Source organism: Schistocerca americana, chromosome 7, assembly GCF_021461395.2.
Source record: "Schistocerca americana isolate TAMUIC-IGC-003095 chromosome 7, iqSchAmer2.1, whole genome shotgun sequence".
In the NCBI taxonomy this organism is placed as follows: domain Eukaryota; kingdom Metazoa; phylum Arthropoda; class Insecta; order Orthoptera; family Acrididae; genus Schistocerca; species Schistocerca americana.
The window spans coordinates 122774805-122790054 of record NC_060125.1 but is presented as its reverse complement, the minus strand read 5'-3'; the positions used below and the strand labels follow the sequence as shown (position 1 = coordinate 122790054).

The 15250-nt window shown below is 41.3% G+C and overlaps 1 protein-coding gene across 1 annotated transcript in view; it reads right to left on the bottom strand.

The window, feature by feature from the left end:
• Positions 1 to 1351: 1351 nt before the first annotated feature.
• The window catches only part of LOC124622458 (myrosinase 1-like), a 78936-nt gene continuing 65037 nt past the window's right edge, over positions 1352 to 15250 (bottom strand). The window contains exon 11 of the mRNA XM_047148162.1: positions 1352 to 1549. Coding sequence (XP_047004118.1) covers positions 1423 to 1549 — 127 coding nt within the window. The 3' untranslated portion in view covers positions 1352 to 1422. The remainder of the gene's footprint in view (positions 1550 to 15250) is intronic.

The following is a 15250-nucleotide window of genomic DNA, read 5'->3' as shown; positions in this document are numbered from 1 at the left end:
CAGTGATATTGTAGTTCGGTCATACACTTGCAACAGCAATTGAAAGAATGGATAATATTTTAAAATGAGGTTATGAAATGAACATCAACAAAACTAAAACAAAGGTAATGAAATGTAGCCGAATAAAATCAGACGATGCTGGGGAAATCAGATTCGGAGCTGATGCACCAAATGTAGTAGAGGACTTTTGTTACTGGGACAATAAAGTAACAGACAATGGTTACAGTGGAGAGGATATAAAAAGCAAGCTGTTAATAACATAAAAGAGTTCCTGAGAAAAAGAAATTTGTCAACATCTAGTACAGTCTTTGCTGAAGGTGTTCGTATGGAATCAGCCTTGAGCAGATGAGAAACGCCTTCTACGAAAATGAAACGTGGACGATAAGCCGTTGAAACTAGAAGAGAAGAGAAACTTTCGAAATGCAGTGCTAAGGAAGAATGCTGAAGGTTAGATGAAAAGATGGAATAAGTAATGAAGAGTTACTAAATCGAATCAGCGAAATCAGAAATTTATGGCAGAAGTTGACTAAAAGAGCGCGACTGCTACGGTCTCAGGTTCGAATCCTGCCTCGGGCATGGATGTGTGTGATGTCCTTAGGTTAGTTAGGTTTAAGTAGTTCTAAGTTCTAGGGGACTGATGACCACAGATGTTAAGTCCCATAGTGCTCAGAGCCATTTTTTGACTAAAAGAAAGGACCGCTTGACAGGTCATATTGAGGCATCGAGGAATCATCAGTTTGGCGATTATCAAGTCCAGAGGCGATGTCTGTAAAGGAGGTGTGTGGAATGTTTATGATTAATATTATCTATTACAGAATAATTAATTGCATGCTTCTCTAATGGTCTCGTTGTCGGTGACATGTTGAACTATAGTTTTCCTTTCAATTGCATTTTATTAGTACGATGTGATGTAACATAACTTTCAATTAATTACTGACTTTTTAATTTTTTGATGTATTAGTAATTTTTTTCTCATTTATATCACTTGTTTCCTCCTTCACCATGTGTTTCGTTCTTGTTTTTTTATTCTCTTCTTCTTTTTTGTTGCAGTATAACGTCTCATAAGCCACTGAGCATCGTTTTCACAGACGGCAGAGCCGCAAAGGAGTCGTAACCTAGACACACACATACCTGTTCGTCAAGGATGTAGACTGTGAAAAACTCGGGCAACAAGCTCAGGGTGTGGCGTGCGATGAAATGCTTCATGGTCTCTATGACATGTTTTGCTTTTTGAAGCTGCATTAGGTTGTTCGGTATCAAGAAATCTGTATAATTAAACACGTCCCAAACGTTATAGTCGTTCTAAAAGCTACAAAAAATGTTAGGATTTGGTAAAGAACCAACATTTTGCTAATTGTCAGAGGATCTTTATTTTAACAGCACATTGACCAAGACAAGCTGCAGTAATGTGTCCAGACGGCTTCACCAGAAGTACTGCTGAGGCACCTCTCTGGTCTCGTAGATCTGCGATATGACGCCGGCGGAGGCCTTCGGAGTCCTGGTCCTGTTCGGGCTGTCGAAGTCCACCTCGTACAGACCAAATTTGACACTGCAAAAGAAAGTCACGTCCTTGTATTACTGACGTCCATCTAGTAGTTACTTTCACTTTAACGATATTTAACATACAAAATCACTGTTCATACGGACGGCTACCATCATCGAATACCTGACTGAACATTATTGACACAGCAGTGTATAATGGTACTTGAATTACGTAACCATTACGGCACCTCACCTGAACCTCTCGATACCAGTAATAGTCTACTGTGCTTCTGTTAACTACTTAACATATTTCTGAGACAACATTCAGATTTGATTTCATTTCTGATACATCGATATGTTTATATAGCAATGATATTATTCTTATGTGTATTCTTTCCTTTGGCCCTATGACCTTTGACTTACTTGTAACTCTGATTTTTGGGCGCGTAAGCGATTATTAGTTAGTTGTTAGAGAGTCGGACCTTAAAAATGTCAAGTCTTGGACGTCATGTTGGAAAGACGCATATTGTAGTCAGCTTATAAAATGTGAACCTTAACAGTGAGGAAGATGTTTTCAAGTATGTTTTGTACTGTGAAGTGATGTTTTGTGTGTTACGTGATATTGCAATAAAAGCAATTAAAAGGAAGTGTAACTTAAATTCGGGGTGCTGATTATTTTTTTTACATCGCTGTTGTGCTAACTTTGAAAAGTTTAATCTTCAAGAATGGTTTGTGAAGCGCATCTACAAAACTTTTGAATATAGCAGAATAAAACCTAGGGCTTTTTGCATCCGAGCTTGGAATCATCACCACCCAGATTTTCGACGATTGAGCCATGATTTTACAACGACACCAGCGTGAGAAACACGAAAAGATGAGTGCCTAGTTTATTCATTATTACATGAAATGACTTTATTAACTGTGCTCTAATGACACCTGCCATATAATAACTTTGTTGTTGCCCGAAAATGCAGTATTTAGCATCGTGAGCAACACCACAATCATTAAATTTTGACCTTTGTTGTAGTAGGGTTGTTAGAAGTGGACATTCTATAATGTAGTGAACAGTTGCCAATGACTTTTACGGAAACCAGACTGTCGTTATAAGAGCCGAAGGACACGAAAGGAGAGCAGCACTCGAGAAGGGAATAAGACAGGCTCTTTGACTCTCCGTGATGTAATTCTAGCTGTGCATCCAGTAAGCATTTGACGACACGGACGGGGATTGGCAAAAACACGAACTTTGCAGTTTGCCGGTGACATTATAATGCGGCCGAGAGTTGTAAGCGCAACTGAAAGGAAGAGATATTTTTTTTTAATTTAAGCTGATGAACATCAACAAAAGTAAAAAAAAAAGGTAATGGAACGTAGTCGAATGGACATTTTGAAATCAATGGGTTTTTGTAACTAAAATATTCGTATCATAGTATATTAATAGACAACCAATTTTTATTTTCCGAATTTGATAAAAAAATTATGACCCAAATGACTGTCTGGTCCGAGACAAACTTACACGTTTCTGTCCCTCCTTACAGTGACATTTACGAAGTTTTTAATGGATTTTGATGAACACAGATAAATGTTACACTACACACCTACTGCTCCTGTCCTCTTCTTGCAGTTGTTTTGCCTACTGCTTTGAGCGGTATGAAAACGAACAGTAGACCAGTGCCAAAATCAATGTAGCCTCTTTATCATACAATGGTGCATTTACTGATTTATGTATTTTGTTCCGCGGCTGTTACTTGTAATTGACCTGAAGACGTATAAATTAGCACTTCTCCAGTCATCTTTCCACAATATCTGAAGTATTTTTCTTTCGTACTTTAGAGGCTTTGCATTGTATCCAGACACTGACATTACTGAAATCAAGTAAAAGGATAAAACTTTAAAAGTTCACTTTTTCGGCTTGAAGGATGTCCTGTAGGGCCTCAAGTCGTTTGGTCATAGAGGTCAGCTCGCCTCAGAAATTAGCTGTACCTCAGAACACGGCACTGATGTGTACTTCTTTCCTGTTTTTATTGCATTTTCAAACATTGTTTACAGGACCACAACCTGTAGGAGTGGAGGCAAGTGGAACAGCCTTTGAGCCTTTCCTCTGGATAACGACTATTTTATTATCGTCCCTGCAGGACTCTTTCAGGTTTTTTCTTCTGTCAGTTGATGGCTGATCCTTCCAGACTACGTTCAAGAAGCTGTTGCAATAATGGCAATGTTGAGAAGTATCTGTCGAAATACAGTCTTCCACCTGGTGGTAACGTTTGTGCCAATCCAAGTATTATAGATCATTGAGATATTGGAGGTCTTCGTTGAGCATTCTACCACTTTGTTACCTGGCAAAGTTTTCCTGAACTTCTGGATAAACCAGTACTGTTAGAGATGGATTTTTGAGATTTTGCTCTTCATCGCAAAATTAAGAGCTTTCTCCCGGTCTACGTTTGTTTGTTCGCTGAAGTAATTTATTTTAAATTCTTTTAATAAAGTTAGAATTTCCTCACAAGTAAGAAACAAACGCTCTGTGGCAATGAAGTGCTAATCTACCGTACTATTCTCCGAATTCTAACCTCAGACATCGACTGAAAACAAGCAGACGCCAGTAACATTGTCCCAATACGACAGTTGTGCGTTTGGATGTCACAGTCACTGTTGCTATGAAGGTATTTGAAACTTCTTAGGCGGACGAGTCTTTAATTGCTTCTGTAGTCCCTTCGGAATCTCAGACATATTTTTTCAAATGACAAATCGCGATCAATAATGCACAATTAATACTTTTCTCGAGACAGATGTCTCCGACCCTTCGTCTTGAAATTTTAAAATGGTTAAGACAAGGTACCTTGTACACAAAGGAGCGATTCTTGCACAATTTTTTCTCTAAATACTCCACTGCATAGCGCAATAATATGTCGCTACAACGCAAATAAAACGCACCCACACAACTGTGTGTGCACAATTCCAAAGAGTTAAAGGACCACTGGGGTCTCCGACTAAAAATCGAATGCTTCTGGTAACCGGATTTGATTCCAGTCACTGATTTTCAACAAAAATAATCAGTTAGGATGGTAAGAAATTTCCAGTATGCGAAATCATCTTCAATCTGCCAACGGCTTTTTCAAAAGATGGTGGAAGTGTAGATTAATGTTCAACGAAGCACGTTGCTCCTGGAACGGAAAGCTGTTGCTAAAGGTGGAAGTATCAGCAATGATCAGCGGTATGAGGATGCAGATGGCATTGAAAACTAATGCTTTAAGACATAATCAGCTGTATACAGAGACATACTGTCTTGAAAGGTAATATGAAGATGTAACTAATTCTAGGATCTAAACTTGTCGCTCGTTCGCATTTCCGTGGCGGCGCTGATCTGGTGGGCGTTTTCAAGACGCACATGAATGCAACTAAAACTTAGGTGTCAAACGTTAGATTCTTAATTGTTTTATAGAAGCAGGGGAATCTGAAAATATAGATGACTTGGCTAAAGTGGCGCTCAGTAGTGATTAGCGAAGACAAATAAGTAGAGGGAAGATATTTCTGGTCATATGATCATAGGGTGATAAAAACTGAGATTCTAAAGGTGGCAGGCTAAAATACACGAAGCGAAAGACTATTTACAATTTGTACAGAAAGCAGATCGCAGTTTAAGAGTCGAGGGGCACAAAAGGGACGCAGTGGTTGAGAAGGGAGTGAAACAGGGTTGTAGCCTATCCCTGATGTTATTCAATCTGTATATTGAGCAAGCAGTAAAAGAAACAAAAGAAAAATTCTGAGTAGGAATTGAAATTCATGGAGTAGAAATAAAAACTTTATGGTTAGCCGACGACATTGTAATTTTGTCAGAGACAGCAAAGGACCTGGAAGAGTAGCTAATTGGAATAGACAGTGTCTTGAAAAGTGGATATAAGATGAATATCAACAAAAACAAAACGTGCATAGTGAAATGTAGTCGAACTGAATCAGTTGATGCTGAGGGTATTAGATTAGGAAATGAGACACATAAAGTAATAAATGAGTTTTGTTATTTGGGGAGCGCAATAACTGATGATGGTCAAAGTATAGAGGATATAAAATGTAGACCGGCAATGGCAAGGGAAGCGTTTCTGACGAAATTTGCTAACATCGAGTATAGATTTAAGTGACAGAAGTCTTTTCTGAAAGTATTTGTATGGAGTGTAGCCATGTATGGACGTAAAACTTGGACGATAAACAGTTCAGAGAAGAAGAGAATAGAAGCTTTCGAAATTAGTGCTACAGAAGAATGCTGAAGATTAGATAGGTAGTCACGTAACTAATGAGGAGGTACTGAATAGAATTGGGGAGAACGGGAATTTGTGGTAGAACTTGACAAGAAGAAGGGATCGGTTGGTAGGACACGTTCTGAGGCATCAAGGGATCAGAATTTAGTAATGGAGGGCAGAGTGGAGGGTAAAAATTGTAGAGGGCGACCAAGAGATGAATACACCAAGCAGATTCAGAAGGATGTAGATTGCAGTACGTACTTGGAGATGAATAGAGTAGCATGAAGAGCTGCATCAAACCAATATCTGGATAAAAAAAAAAAGAGTTGGTGAAAGCTGTTGCGTCTTTACGCATAGGAAGGTAGGTAGCAGGCAGGTAGCAGGATGAGTTAGTACGAGCAATTCAGTGAGTAGGTACTTCTTCTGAGGTGTTAAACTGAGACAGCAGCAGCCACAGCTGTGGAAACTTAAAATACCACGTCTCAAGACGATGAGGAGGAAACGGAATAAATGAGGAACAGGGTAACATAAACTTTTAAGCGGCTGGAACGGTATCATAGGGCATAGAAGGAAATGTAGGTTTACTGAAGAATATAGGCTACGGGGGGGGGGGGGGGAGACAGAAGAAGGAAGGGAGGCTTCTAGTGCTCGTTATAGTTTTCTACATCCTCCTCTATACTCCGCAAGCCACATATTACGGTGTGTGGCGGAGGATAGTGTTTTTAAGGCGTGACACCACAATAGCGTGGCATGATATGTAACACCAAAGGACCCTGGACGTCCGTGACGTACCGTTGTGCTGCCAGAGTCCCTCAGTTCACAAGAAGCCGCGACCCCTGACGTCATACCAGACGGCTCCCCCACAGCAACACAGCTGTGCCCCTACAAAAAAACTGGAGCAATGGAACCTCTCCCCAGGTTTTCATCATAATAGCCGACGATTGTCGTCCAGGGTAGGGTAGAATCGCGATTCATCGCTAAACACAGTGGGATACCACTCCGAACGCAGCCGTCAGTGTCGTAGTGTTAACGGCAGCCTGTGCGTGGAACTGTAATTTCACGGTCCGGTGCCGCTGGTCTCCGAGCAGTGGTTCAGGATGTCACGGAGTGCTTCACGGAGTCCGTTACTCGTTCTCGGATGGCAGGCACAGATGTGTATGGGTTACGATGTGCTTGCTGCGCAGTACTGCGATCCTTCTGCGTGGTGGTCGGACTTGCTCGGCCTTAATCTTGACAAATATTGTATTATGGTTTACTGTACAATGTATGGAAGGTTTAGACTGCACCAGGGAATAGTTTACATCCGTCACAAACATTGCTGCTGTGCACTGTGCAGTTAAAATTTACAATTATTGAGATCTCATTATGTACAGAGATCAGAGTGAATATTTTACTCCTATAACGTATTTGGTTCTGATCATTAACCTCTCTGAATATACAATGTCTCTCACACATGCGCCTTTCGTGTAAGCACATGGTACAAAAAATTAATCTCGCCGAGGTAGCGTAACAGTAATGTCGTGTAACTCGCCAAAAAGCCTTGATAACGGTCTCAGTGAGTCCACAAGTTGCTTAACGTGTTCTGCCTCCAGCTACAGCCACTCATTCGTGAGTACGCCGTGTAGAACAGCTCATGTTCCCACCCGCGGATAGCCGAACACCTGCAGGCGGCAGAAGACGGGGGTGGGCAGCCAGATCACTGGAATGTAGCCAAGTGATTGCCCAGAGGCTAGCTCGAGCGCAGAACGTCTGCGACAAGGCTAGCTGCCAGGTGAATAGTACAACTAGCGCCTACCCGCATCTCAGCTGACACCACGTACCAGTGGGCGCCCCTGTCCCATGGGGCAGCGTTGTAACAGCCTGTGGTCGAGCCACCACGTTACAGCTATGATCACTGACGTGTTTCACCCGCTTTTCCAGACAGCTGATCGTTAACATCTCTGAATATACAATGTCTCTCGCACATGCGACTATCGTGCAAACACGTGGGCCGAAAAATTAATCTCCCCGAGGAAAATAACAGTAATGTTGCTTAAATTCAGTGATTTATCGGGATAACCAAGGTGCGCAAGCGTGCCTTAGAGTTCGTCAGACCAGGGACGTACGTGTGCTGCATTGTGAACACGTTCCCATGCAGTCCAGCATCTTGCCCCTGTCACATCCGAATGCCGCACAAACCTGTATATTTCACGATTCCAGCCGAATGCAGATCCACGGTGAGGCTACTTTCCGATTCTGTCACGTGCTAATAACGCTCACGCGACTGCGTAACATCTCCTTCTCCCTGACAGTGATAATTCAAGATCAAACTTTGCCACACCAGTTATGTACCATACCAGTCCTGCTAGCAACACTGAACACGAAAAACACATGTGAACTCTGGTGGCTGTTCTCTTGTCGCAGAGAATTGCAATTCTAATCACCAACATGCACGGCGATGGTGTTTTGTCGGGCAGCGTAGATTCTTGCAAACGAACATTTTGTGTTGGCCATCATGCCAGTGTGGGCGTGGAGGGGCTCTATCTCTTTAGAAAAGTAAAATAAACTGTGTAACAGAATTATTCATAGAATTGAAAAATATTTCATTGTAACCGTTTGTCTCTACATCTGAAATTACATCTACGTGATTACTCTGCATTTCACAATTAAGTGCGTGGCAGAGGTTTCATCGAACCACCTTCAAGCTATTTCTCAACCGTTCCACTCTCTAACGGCACGCGGGAAAACGAGCACTTAAATCTTTCTGACCGAGCTTGGATTTCTCTTATTTTATTATGATGATCATTCCTCCCTATGTAACTGGCCGCCAACAAAATATTTTTACCCTCTGAGGGGAAAGTTAGTGACCGGAATTTCATGAGAACATCCAGCCGCAACGAAAAACGCCTCTGTTTTAATGGCTGCCACCCCAATTCGCATATCATATACGTGGCGCTCTCTCCACTGTTTCGTGATAGAACAAAACGAGCTGCCCTTCTTTGAACTTTTTCGATGTCCTCCTTCGATTCTGTCTGATGCGGATCCAACACCGCTCAGCAACACTCCAAAGGAGGAAATAAAGCGTAGATTAGGCAGTCTCTCTAGTAAACCTGTTGCATTTTTTCAATCATCTATCAATAAAACGTGTTGTTTGGTTTACTTTACCCACAACATTATCGTGATCGTTTTAACTTCAGTTATTCGTAGCTGTATTGCGTAAGTGCTTAGTCGAATTTGCAGTCTTCAAATTTGCGTGATTTATCGTATTACGGACGTTTAACGGATTAATATTGGTACTCATGAGGATGGCTTCACACTTTTCATCATTTGAAGTCAATTGTCACTTTTAGTATCATACAAATATCGTTTCTAAGTCATTTTGCGATTTGGTTTGACCATGTGATTCCTTTATATGACGGTAAATGACAGCATCATCTACAAACAATCTAAGAGTGCTACTCAGATTGTCTCCTAAATCATTTATATTGATCAGGAACAACAGAGAGGCCGGTCGGAGTGGCCGTGCGGTTCTAGGCGCTACAGTCTGGAACCGAGCGACCGCTACGGTCGCAGGTTCGAATCCTGCCTCGGGCATGGGTGTGTGTGGTGTCCTTAGGTTAGTTAGGTTTAATTAGTTCTAAGTTCTAGGTGACTGATGACCTCAGAAGTTAAGTCGCATAGTGCTCAGAGCCATTTGAACCATTTGAACAGCAGAGAGCGTGTATCAGATGTCCCAGATATTAATTATGTTTTACTCGATGACGTTCCGTCAATTACTACTATGACCTTTCTGACAGGAAATCACGAATCCAGTCGCATAACTGAGACGATAGTCCATAGGCACGCAATTTTATTAGAAGTAGCTTGTGAGATACGGTGTCGGAAGCGTTCTTGAAATCTAATTATCAAATCAATTTGACATCCCCTGTCAATAGCATTAATTACTTCGTGAGAATAAAGAGCTAATTGTGTTCCACAAGAACGAAATTTTCTGAATCTGTGTTGGTTGTTTGACAATAAATCATTTTTTCGTGATAACTCATAATGTTGGAACACGGTATATGTCCCAAACTCCTATTGCAGATCCACGTTAGCGATATGAGTTTGTAATTCAGCGGGCTGCTTCTATATCTTTGCCTTTCTTGATTTAAGCTGCTTTGCTACACCGAGGATATCTACTTTCTAAGTTACTCATGTTGGTAGTTGTTCTCGGTTCGAATTCCGGAACATTTACTTCGTTTTCTTTGGTGAAGAAATTTCGCAAAAGAGTACGTAGTATCTCTGCTTCAGAGGTACTCTCTTCAGTAACATCAATATTGCTGTCGCATAGTGAAGGTATTGATTGTGTCTTTCCATTTGTTTACTTTACATATGACCACAATCTCTTTGGATTTTCTGTCAGATTTCGAGACAGACTTCCGTTTTGGAAAGTATTAAAAGCAACTCGCATTGAAATTCGTGCTACATTCTGAGCTTCTGTAAAACACGCCAATGTTGAGCGTTTTGCGTTCTTTTATTTGGTATGCTTTATTTCCTTGCTTCTACAACAGTGTTCTGACCTGTTAAGTGTACTATGTGGGACCAGTACCATCTGTTAATAATTTATTTAGTATGTATATTCTCTCAATAGCCGCCGATACTATTTCTTTGAATTTAAACCACATATGGTCTACGCCTACACATTCAGATTGGAAGTTGACTCTTAGGAAGGCTTCAAGCGAATTTTTATCTGCTTTTTTAAAAAGATGTATTGGCCCTTATTTTTGGTGAGTATGGATGTTACGGTAGTCAGTCTCGCTACAACAACCCCATGGTCACTAATCCCTGTATCCATCACGATGTTCCCTAATTCCCCAGGATCAAGTGTGGTCAAGTGTGGTTTCGCAAACATTTACGCTTCGCGTGGACTCCTGAGCTGATTGTTCAAAATAATTTTGCCAAGAATGCACTCAGAACAGTTGCGGACGATGTTTTTTGCCCACCGCAGACTTCAAATACGTATTTTCGCCAACATATCGAGGGTATTTCTTTGGAGAAGAAGAACTGCTTAGTAAAGATCGCTAGAAATACTTTATTGTAGATAACCGGTTTCGGTAAAACTAAGTCACCATCTTCAGATCTTCATGAATGTTATTACAAACATCTTGTGCCAGCTACACACAAAATTTTTCCATTGAATTTTCAAGTACATAAAATGATCGACGCGTCAGCACATCAAAATTAAAAGTATTATGTACATCACCAATTCGCTTAAACATCGCTCCCATAGCATAACACGCCATGCCTACCAGGGAGTCACAAGACTAACTGCCAAAAGCGATCTTGTCTAAGAAGTCCTTCTTCTCCTAACTAATCACTACAGATCGAACCTAACAAAGCACAAAATGAGTAACATAATAAATAATATCAAGGGTAGACTAAAGTCACCACCAACTATAGTTGTATGAGTAGGGTAGATGGGCACCTATTTGAAATGAAAGTCAAGTTTTCTTTGAACTGTTCAGCAATTGCATCATCTGAGTCGGGAGTCGGTAAACGGAATCAATTATTAATTTATTATTATTACCCATACAAACTCACAAGAACTATCTACCTCGATTCCACTGCAAGGTAAACTACTTCCGATAGGACATCAAACGAGACGTTCTTGGAGCAGGAGAGGCACCACAGGATATTTTAATTTCCACCAGGGAGGATTCAGGATTCGCACTCATTGCAGTGGAAGTTCGAGAACATAACAAAATATTTTTTTTTTTACGTGCGAAATTTCATAATTTTTTTCACTTACTGCATTTATTGCTATAGGTACACTTTTCTTCATAAGTTACGGAGATTCGTCGATGCATTTTGCACAGCATACATACCATACTCACAGGTGTATGAAACTTTAGAATTTATTTAATTTGTGAAAAACGAATGAACTGTTATATTTTAAACTTCATGTTTGGAAAAAACACAAATTTTATAGTTAATTACCTCAATTTTTACAACAGTTTTTAATAGATTTGGAAAATTGTAGAGTTTCATACACCTTTAAGTATGGTTTGTATGCTGTGCAAAATTCATCGAAGAATCTCTCTTACTTATGAAGAAAAGTGTACCTATAGCAACAAATACTGCCATTAGTAAGTGAAAAAAAATGATGAAATTTCACATGTAAAAAAAAAATAATTTCGTTATGTTTTCGAACTTACACTCCTATGAGTGTGAATTCTGAATCCTTCCTGGTCATGCTGACAAAGTTTTATGAATTTATTTGTAAAAGTATAGACACTGGAAATTAAAATGTCCTGTGATGCCTCTCCTGCTCCAAGTCGGCCCGTTTGACGTCCTACCCCCCTTAAGTCCTTTGCAAAAATTTCTGTTCAATTTATCTCCAGCTTCAGACAGCTTCCCATATGTCTAATGTTTACATTAGCGCTTGAAGCTCTGGTACTTTCCCAATAGAGCTAAGACAATTTACATCTGTTATACCGACGGTTCCTGTACCTATGTTCTTCCTGTGTTCGACCTGCATCCTTTGAGACTGAAGCCCTTCCTACAGTTTCACAAGACCATCTAACCCAAAGCCGCCCCTTCACATAGCCCTCGCTACCCGTGTAGCCGCTTTCTGGGTGTAGTGGACTCCTGATCTATATATCGGAGCTCGCAAACCCACTACCCAATGGCGCAAGTAGAGGAATCTGCAGACCGTATGGTCTCAGAACCTACTGAGCCTCTGATTCAGACCCTCCACTCGGATCCTCACCAAAGGCCCACACTCGGTTGTGTCAACGATGCCACAGATGTTGAGGTCCGCCTTCGTCTCACAAGCAAGCTGTCTGCCTGTACTAATTTAGCAGCCGCACGAAATCAGAGAGAATCTCTTCCAATGCAAAGCGACACAACAGTTCGTACCGACATCTGCAGGAACTGAAGAAAAAGCTACAAGAGGTAAAAACCTCACAGCCCGCACCAGCACCACCAACACTACCATCCTTTGCCACAGTAGTTAAATCGGAGCCAAAGACAAAAGAGACAAAATGGTTCAAATGACTCTGAGCACTATGGGACTTAACATCTGAGGTCATCAGTCCCCTAGAACGTAGAACTACTTAAACCTAACTAACCTAAGGACATCACACACATCCATGCGCGAGGCAGGTTTCGAACCTGCGATCGTAGCAGTCACGCGGTTCCGGACTGAAGTGCCTAGAACCGCTCGGCCACCACGGCCGGCGCAAAAAGGACACTAAAAATTGAACAGGTCAAGGCAAAACAAACGACAACACTTGTCATCACTTCGACAGAAAACAAAGACTCAAAAACAGTACGAGAAAGCCTCACATAGAAACTTCAACCCAGAAAAGACAAAATTAAAATCAAAGCCGTCAAAACCGCAGCAACAACAGTCATAGTCGAAACTGCAACGCAGGACGACTGTAAAAAGTCGCTTGATTCAGCCAAGAACATCAACACAATTACGTGTGAGCCGCCAAGTGAGAGAAAACCGCTAGTGGCCGTTCATCACGTACCTGATACACTTGGCGACCAGGAATTCCTTAAAAGCCTGTACGATCTATATTTTAGTGAGGAAATTGAGAAGGACGATTTTGTGCAGGAGACGAAGGTTAAATTCCGTACTGGACCAAGAGGTAGGAGCTTTGACCATCAGGTAATAGAGGTCACGCCGAAATTACACTAAATTCTAACGAAACGGGACAGAGTATATAGAGACTTTTTGTCCTTAACAGTTAAAAACTTTGCACAACTTCCAACCTGATACAAGTGATGTGGCACTGGACACACCAAAAATCTGTGTAAAGACACAGATATCACCTGTGCCAACTGCCGGAGAAAAGGACATAAAAAATCACAGTGTAGGGCGCAGAAACAAGACATCTGCATCCCCTGCAAAATCCCTGGAAAACAGTGTGCCAAACTAAAAGGTCGTGTGTGGCAAACTCTCACATTCCTCTAGGCTCGACCACTTTAGAACTTCGACTATGGAAAGTGTGAGTAGTCTGACACCGCTCCAAACTAGGAAGCACAAAACAATGCACAAGTCACCTTCGACCATAAATCGGAATTATCAGAGAGCGGTGACATGGCGCAGGCAGATGGGAATGCTCCCTGATGACTTTACTTGCACACATGACGTTCCATCTCTCCAAGGTCTGCAGGCACTGCAAGACGGCTACATAAATACTGCAGAATACATAGATGACATGGCGTTTAATGGTGCCATACACTATGATGTGGCCAAACAGCTGAAATAAACAGCTGTACTACTGGGTAAATTACCAGCAGGCGTTGCAGGCACTAACTGATGAGCTGGAATTCGAAGTACTACACAAGACACAGAAAGAAAACAGTCACATACAATAACATTGAATACAGGTAAGTCAAACTCTGTGAACACATATACACAACACCAAGGAACAGATGATATACCGAAGATGTATGACACAAACAGATGTAGAGGTTACACTAAACCAGTGAATTTCGTGTCAGGAGGCATAATCAATCCTGCAGCCGCTGCACAACACAATACAACACTACAACACAAGCAACCACAGCAGCGGACTACAATTAGTGAAACTCAAGAAAAGAGAGTAATACTTCTGTATGCAAAACGTAACAGACGAATGCGACAGTGGTGAGGAAAGTGTAGTTGATAATGTCATTAAAATGAAAAGTGTTAGTGAAAAGAGAAATGCTGCAGCACACGGAACAACACTATCACAGAAGATCCAGCAAGATGCCACACCGTTGATATCTGCTCTGTTGATGGAACTGTACCGTACACAGAAAAAGAAGGGAAAAGACAGTCAAAAACAATGGCATGATGACTACAACAACTTAGAATTAAATTTAAGACTTAGTAGGTCAGAGCATAACGATATATTTGTAACGGCCCAAAGACTGCTTACTACTCCATCCTCCGGGTGGCTATGTCTGCTTTCCGACCACTGGACAATCACACAGGGTGACACTTAAAACGGAGAACATCCCACAGATCCTACAGAACTAGAAAAATTAGTGATACTTGCGTGTAGCACACCAGATCTATAAGCACTAGGTGAGGGCTCACGGCAGAAAAGACTACGACTACTCACAGACTGGTAGTAAATTTTACGTATATGTGAAGCACTCATGAATATATTACAACTCAATGCTAATAGAAGCACTCTTGTAAGTGCGGAAATTCCGCAGGTTGCGCTGGACTCGCAAGCAGACGTTCTCTGCCTGCAGGAAGCATACGCAACAACCCTTGATAAACTAATCAACCTACCCCGGGACGCTGTCGCAATAACTGACAGCCAAAACTATAAGACCACTTTAGTGGTTCTTAATAGAAAATGTAACACCATAGAGATTTCTCAGCTGTGCAACGGTATCCTGGCCACGGCAGAAATAACAAAGGGTAGAGATACATGGGTGGTCGCATCGCTGTACGCACAATATAGCAATATAGAACCATACGTAGAGATAATAAAAGATATAGCGCAGTATTCTAGAAACAGGAAACTAATTATATGTGCATACATTAAAGCCCAATCCACACTATGCCAGTCTGA